Source organism: Penaeus monodon, chromosome 3, assembly GCF_015228065.2.
Source record: "Penaeus monodon isolate SGIC_2016 chromosome 3, NSTDA_Pmon_1, whole genome shotgun sequence".
NCBI classification, from domain to species: Eukaryota; Metazoa; Arthropoda; class Malacostraca; order Decapoda; family Penaeidae; genus Penaeus; species Penaeus monodon.
Genome location: NC_051388.1, coordinates 13,961,859 through 13,969,358, shown reverse-complemented (window position 1 = coordinate 13,969,358; position 7,500 = coordinate 13,961,859). Strand labels below are relative to the sequence as shown.

Genomic DNA, 7,500 nt, shown 5'->3' with positions numbered 1-7,500 from the left:
ATAAAAAATATTAAACTGGGTGTAAGAACACAAGACATGCACTGGGACACATCACAAAAACAAAGAGATAACTAAACTTCAGCTTCTGAACATAAATAAAACCAAAATCATTTAATCACAAGTATGAGATATCATCTATCTGTTATATCATCATAGTACTGAGCATAATACATGTTTACCATGAACCACAAGACGTGCTGTGTAGCGGTCTTCACCAGCAGGGTTGGCTGCTACACATGTGTAATCTCCCGAATGGCCATGAGTCACATGCTCAATGCTCAGAATACTAGATTTAGACCCTAGTTTCATTGTACTGACACCCATTGTATGAGAGACCTCTTGACCATGAAAGTACCATGCAATATGCAGGGGTGGGTCCCCCTGAATGACATAGCACGTTAGCTGAGTGTCAAAGCCAGAGAGGAGTTCAGGCTCGAAACTAAAGGGTCTGATCTGAGGTGGCTCTGGAATTTATGTTTTAAGAATTTTAAAAGCTACTTCTAAAATTCACATATCAATTCCAAAATACTGACTGGTTGCCAGTTTAAATAAAAAATCAATTAAATACAAAGGTGTATGCAACAGCATTTCAATAAAAATAGTGAAATCCAATGAATGGGAAATATAGGAATGAATTAGGAAAAATCACCCCACACATTATGAAGAAAAAATATATCCAGTATTAAACAATTACATGAAGCCCACATAGTTTTCTCCTTATTATAGTCAATCCAGTTAAGACTGCCAAAACCAGGAGCTCCAGTAAACCTACTTGCCATATTTTGCATAATCATCACCAGTGACATTAACAACAGATAATGTCTTATGGTCCAGCCATTTTAGTGCAAAGGAGAGAGTAAATGGCAGCACTTACATCTGATAGATAACACTGCAGCTCAAATACAACCAAAAGACAGCTTTCCAAGGATAGCTTGCCTAGAATACAAAGTCTAACAACAGCACAGCCATACTCGAAGCTAAAGCCTACATCTGAGATAATTTCTTTCAATTATTTTAAGAATTGCCATTCAAGCTAAATTGGTGATATAATCTTTTTTTTAATCTAAACAGCTAATTTTTAGCTTTATCCTTGATTTTTAATATTTCTAACACATGGGAGAGGGGAATAACTGGTATGCATTATCTGTGCCTACCTTTTGGGATCTCACCACACTTGGGTAGTATTACACAGATCACATACACAACTGAAGCCAGGGACAATTAAAAAGGAAATAAGCTTGTAATAGCTATATGAAATCAATCAGTAAATTGAAATTATTTAATGACTCATCTGTTGGGGATCAGAGTAGCTGTGATTTGAATATACATCTTCAGTATCCACGAGCTGAAATATAAACATAACAGCATATTCAGGGAACAGGCATTTAATGCTGTAGGATATGGGATATCGCAGGATTTTGGGTAGGACAAGTGATCATAAAAATGAAAAAAAAAAGAAAAAAGAAAAAAAAAAAAAAAAAGAGGAGTTTCTACACAAGAAAGGCATGCTACAGATTACTACAATATGCAGAAATTTACAAAAAAAATCTCAAGGTCAAATTTTACTTGGTTTTCTTCATTCTTTAAAGAATGACACTTCTTCTATTATGAACGTGGACATACTGGCCAAGTTTTGTAGCCACAGAATTATACCTGATTGTTTGATTTTCAAATTTTGTCAGAGCAATGATCAGGGACAGAACTCATGAAAGAAAAAGGGAAAAAAGGAAAAACAAGATGTTAAAACAAAATACTTTTCTACAGTGTATCCAAGACAGAAATGACAGGGCACTGTCTACAGCACTGGCAGAGCACTCATACCATTAACCCAGAGAGTGTCTGTGTGGTTAGTCCTGCCAGCATGGTTATTGGCGATGCAGGTGTAAGAACCTCGATGTTCTGAGCCCACCCTGTCGATGCTCAAAATTGAGGTCCTCTCGCCAACTCGTTGGGTGAAGATGCCAAGCTTGGGGCGTACCTCCTCCCCATGGAGAGTCCAACGAATGTCAATAGGGGGGTCTCCTTCCCCAACTACACAGATCACTTGCACTAAACTTCCCGCTCGTATGTGTTCCTCAAAGTGGAAGGGGATGATGCGTGGTGGGACTGATTGAAGGGTAAACAATTCAATGCAAGAATTGTGGATTTTAACATACAAAAAAAATCACAAAACTGCACTTAACCATAATGAAGTTATGATGAATGTTGTAAAAAAAATATATATAAGGTAAACAAAAATTAAACTGCCATGTCCACGAATACAAAAAATACTGAAACGAATATCAGGTTTAAATTCTTTCCTTCTTATGCAAAGTTCATGTAATATCAAAGCATAGGCCCACAGAAATTTAACAAATGTAGTGAATATGCCATCTGTGTGTGTGTGTGTGTGTGTGTGTGTGTGTGTGTGTGTGTGTGTGCGCGTGTGTGCGTGTGTGTGTGCGTGCGTGTGTGTGTGTGCGTGTGCGTGCGTGTGTGTGTGTGCGTGTGTGTGTGCGTGTGTGTGTGCGTGTGTGTCTGTGTGTGTGTCTGTGTGTATGTGCGCATGTACGTGCGTGGGTGCACATGGGTGTGTGTGAGTGTGACTCCAACCTTAAAACAGCTCAAGTCACCTCTTCTATTTTCCTTTCCTTTTATCCTTATATCTCTCTTACTGGTTCCTGATATCTGACAATCTATGCGCATGTATTGTCCCTTCCATATACTTTCAGAAAAGTGTTGTATATGTATATGGATATAAGTTAATAAAATAAGTAATGATTGTAAGTTAATGAAGATAATGAAACCTCCAATAACCTGTGCAGTCCTTGAGACTAATTTCACATATACTTGTATATGTTATCTAAATAAAGAGCATAAACAATATTGGGTTGAAGAAAAAAAACAAAAAAACATAAAATGCAAACAAGACGAAACAAGGAGAATACTCACAAACTACAACAACTATTGACTTTAACATGTACCAAGAACATTGAGAGAAACGCTGTGGTTCGACTGGCCCGCACGGTTGGAAGCCATGCAAGTATAGTTTCCAGAATGTTGTTTTCCCAAATGTGGGATGGCAAGCATGGACGTCCTGGAGTTCACATGTGTTAAAGTGATTCCTTCTTCACTGTTTCCTGTCAAGCTGATCTTATCCTTTAGCCAGTATATCATTACAGGATCATCCCCCGAGAGGAGAGTGCACATCATCTGGATGGATTCTCCTTCAAAGTTCTCAGGAGGAACTACGAAAGGCATGATCACTGGCTTTGCTGCAGGGGAGACAGCACTTGTGAAAGTTGATGATAGAGAGAGAGTAACATCTAGGTCACTTAGGCAATACAGTACCTTATCAGATGACATTACTGGCTGATACACTTTAATGTAATTACACAGATTACCTTGCCCACTTGAGAAAAGATAACTCCCTCCAATCTTTTTCCTTTCTTAAGTGTTTGATTTCTGGATATGAATCCTTCAGCTAGCACAAGCTGGTGAGTATAATGGTGTTGGAATGTAAAGATACCCATGAACTCTTGACACTGGCAAGAGCATAAGCCATTTTCTGTTTCAACAAAAAATGGCAGATATAAGCAAGTACTTGCTTAAACAGAAGATGAGATATTATAGAATGAGCCACAACTGTAATAATATAAATATCTTAATATTCTGTAATCCAAATATAACATTACACTCTAGATCTCAATACAAAGGAGTAAAAAAGATTGGAAATAGGTGGAAAGACATCATGAACAAGAACTGCTTCATTGCTTTCTTTTGAAAGCCTCCTCTCAGATTCAAACACAACTCATAGCACATAACAAGTCAGGTGATCAGTCCTTTACAGAAACTGAAATGCAAATGAACTTTATGAATGATTTCCTGGAAAGAAAGTAGAGGAGGCATGAAGATTTCTGTCACAGGGAATGTTCTCCTGCCACAGAAGTTACATGATGCAGGCATGAAGCCACTGATAATCATCATAGGAGTATGATCTCACATAAAATCAACAGGTTTCGTAAAGGAAAATTTAGGTGCAGCATGCTGTACTGTATTTGTGTAGAAAAAAAGTCAAACTGAAGCACATATAATACTTTCTATTTTTCATCAACAACTGCTAAATCTATATCATTACCCTTAACCCAGAGTTCAGCAGACGATCGTTGTTGACCAACAGGATTAAAGGCAAGACAGGTGTATGTTCCAGTGTGCTCCATACTAACAGCACGAAGAATCAAAAAACTCATTTTAGAGTCGACCTTGTTGATCATAAATTTGGGAGATGACATAAGGGGCATATCATCCTTGTACCATTGTAGTGTTACTGGCTCGTCCCCTGTTGTCACTGTGCACGTCACTTGAAGTAGTTGTCCTTCTTGGACCTCCGTTGGAAACGTAAAAGGTAAAATTTCTGGTTTCTCTGCAGGATGACACCACATACAGAAGCTCCATCAATCACCATGTAGGATGATATGCTTACTAAATAACTCCACAAAAGCAAATATAGCTAATACCAACTAGTCTGTGGAAAGCATTAACAATAGATTTTCAATCTATGATTAAATTTGTTTCATGAGGTACAAAAAGAATTAATTCAGTAGCACAGGCCTAATGTCTTCCCCTTTAAAAATGAAAGGCAAAGAAGACATTCAACTTTCCAAAAGGGAAAATTACTAGTTAATCAACCAATAAGTCAATCCTTTTATATTCTTGACTGGAGGTAAAACTAGTGACACAAAAGTATGAAAAAAAACAGCGCAAAAACAAACATCAAAACGGAAATATTCTAAAGATATCAGAGTATGAGCACCATATTACCATCAAAATAGAGAGAAATAGAGTGCTTCCACTACCCCTTTTGAGTCCAGCTATGTTTGTAACCCAGCATCCTGCCATTATCTCTGCCCTTTCTAAAAGCTTTTCCTTCTAGTAACACACTGGTTATAAAAATTGCATCACATAGTTTTTTCTTTTTATAAACCAATATATACAGAGACCTTAATACTCTTTCCAAGATTCACATAAAGTTCCAATTCTAAGTAATCTAAAATCAACCAAAGATAATACAACCCATCACAAATTTAATCCTCACAGAACTAATCATATCTTCGATAATCTATGACATGAAATATCAAATGCATTCTTAGGCTTTTAATTAATTTTTGTAAATATGCCTGATCATTTCGCATAAATCTTTCCAATAATGAATGATGATCATTTGGAGTAAACTGAAAATTCGTTTTTGAGGGGTAACCAAGGGAAAATGGCAAAGGAATTGCAATGTAAGTCAACAAAACCATTTAACATATCAAATTAAAGACTGAAGTATCAGAAAAAATATTCAAGTTCTAAAGCAGTAATCTCAGACATCCTCATCCTGGCAGTGTTAAATAACTTCCTTTCACTGTCTTGATCGTGTTGCTGGCAATCATTTAACACTTTCCAGTCCGACCTTAGAGGAAATAAACGCTTTTCCATATTTTTTTTTATTTTTCTCTCTGAACAAAAATACCATGAAATGTTTACTACCCTAAAAAGAATGATTATGAAGAAAATATTTTTTACATTCTACTTTACTACCACAAATAAAACTGATGAAAGGAAAACTAAAAAAAATAATGTCTGAGTCAAAAAGCAAGCATATCACACATCCATGAAGTCCATCATTCATGTGCCATGCCAAAGAATATCTGCAGGATTACCCATTACTTCCAAGGTTGTTGTAAAAGTTGCCTGACCAACAGGATTGAATGCTTTGCATGAGTATGTTCCTGAATGTTCAGAACCTGCATCCTGAAGAATCAGCATGCTCATCTTTGAGGTAATGGTATTTATCATGAACTTCGATGAGGATATGAGAGGAACATCATCTTTGTACCACTGGAGTGTGATGGGTTCATCTCCTTTCATGACTGTACAAGGGACCTGGAGAGGCTGTCCTTCATTCACCTCAGATGGAAATGAGAATGGAAGGATATCTGGCCGCTCTGTTTAAGAAAAATTCCAATTGTCTTCTAGTTATTTGATCTTTACCACTTCTTCTTTTCTTTATTCATTCAAAGATGGTAGCAAGAAAATGAAAAACAAAACTCATACCACAGGTTGAAATACAGACAAGACAGTTGATGACTCTGTATCTGATTTAGATATTCAATGTTTAGGAAAGGTCTTGATACTATTGTAACCTGTTGCTTCCCCTGATAGAGTTTTCAACTCAGAACATGGCAGTCTTTTAAACCCACAAAATCCCTATATACAATCTGAATTATCTTTTGAATATACAAAATCCTTGTGCAAATAATACCATCTAAATTGGCTCTGGCACAAAGTCCAGTCCCATTCTGTCAAGAGAAGGAGTGTATAAGCAGACACAAAGAGAGAGTGATTTCACAGGAATCAGTGTTATATGAAAAGGGTCAAGAATATACAATGATATTACTGATAAATTCAAAATATGAGGGGCCCCAAGGAATATAAATAATTCCCTCTATTCAATTGGTGGTAGCAGATTATTATTTTTTTACTCTTAGTTCCATGGATACACAAACTGCAAAATTTCAAATTCATTTCCTGACCTAGCTGCAGACAATTACACAATAGGTTTAGGGAAGGTAAAGGCTCAACCAAAAACTATATAAACTAAAATTTTACTGTCACTAGAATGGATACATAAAACATGCTAGCTATTGCATCAGCCTAGAAATGTTACCCTTGACATTGAGCTGAGCAGAAAACTTGGCACTGCCAGCAGGATTGTATGCCTCACAAGTGTAAGTCCCCGTATGTTTTGCTGTCACACGTCTCAGCAACAAAATAGAGAGTTTCGAGTCCATGTTATTTATCAAGAAGTCTGATGATGAAGAGATTTCACCACTATCCTTGTACCATTTAATAGTGAGAGGTTCATCGCCCTTTGTCACTGCACATGATATCTGGATCAGCTGACCCTCTTCAACTTCTTTTGGAAATACGAATGGCAGTATATCTGGCCCAGCTGGTAAAACATTAAATATTCTAAATCATTCTGGGAAATATAGGATTACAGCACTAAAAATTAAATGCACAGAGTGTTAAAGAATAAACACTCACAGGTGTGTGTATGTGTGTGTGTGTGTGTGTGTGTGTGTGTGTGTGTGTGTGTGTGTGTGTGTGTGTGTGTGTGTGTGTGTGTGTGTGTGTGTGTGTGTGTGTGTGTGTGTGTGTGTGTGTGTGTGTGTGTGCGTGTGTATGAGCATATGTGTGTACACATATATATGAAGAGAAAGATAATAATGAACATAACTGCTAAATCCTGTATCCAACTGTCCAACTTTTAGTACAGACCACAAAGTTTCACAATCTAAGCTTATTTCTTCATAAAATTTGATGAAGTACCACACACAACTAAAACGTTCCTAATGAAACTGCTCTACATGGACCTTTATGCTTGCTCATCCCTTATTCAAAATATCAAATAGAGATATCCAACATATTTCATCCCATCACAACAATCTATTCCTATACCATGTAGAATACACA

The 7,500-nt window shown here is 36.9% G+C and overlaps 1 protein-coding gene across 1 annotated transcript in view; it reads right to left on the bottom strand.

Annotated features, from left to right (window-relative positions):
- The window catches only part of LOC119585283 (titin-like), a 227,341-nt gene that overhangs the window by 117,944 nt on the left and 101,897 nt on the right, over nucleotides 1-7,500 (bottom strand). Inside the window, exons 27-38 of the mRNA XM_037933959.1 lie at nucleotides 6,692-6,976; nucleotides 5,685-5,969; nucleotides 4,118-4,402; nucleotides 3,828-3,977; nucleotides 3,475-3,624; nucleotides 2,964-3,359; nucleotides 1,800-2,106; nucleotides 1,624-1,653; nucleotides 1,288-1,391; nucleotides 1,155-1,205; nucleotides 937-990; nucleotides 180-464 (exon numbers count right to left, since the gene is read on the bottom strand). Coding sequence (XP_037789887.1) covers nucleotides 180-464; nucleotides 937-990; nucleotides 1,155-1,205; nucleotides 1,288-1,391; nucleotides 1,624-1,653; nucleotides 1,800-2,106; nucleotides 2,964-3,359; nucleotides 3,475-3,624; nucleotides 3,828-3,977; nucleotides 4,118-4,402; nucleotides 5,685-5,969; nucleotides 6,692-6,976 — 2,382 coding nt within the window. The remainder of the gene's footprint in view (nucleotides 1-179; nucleotides 465-936; nucleotides 991-1,154; nucleotides 1,206-1,287; nucleotides 1,392-1,623; nucleotides 1,654-1,799; nucleotides 2,107-2,963; nucleotides 3,360-3,474; nucleotides 3,625-3,827; nucleotides 3,978-4,117; nucleotides 4,403-5,684; nucleotides 5,970-6,691; nucleotides 6,977-7,500) is intronic.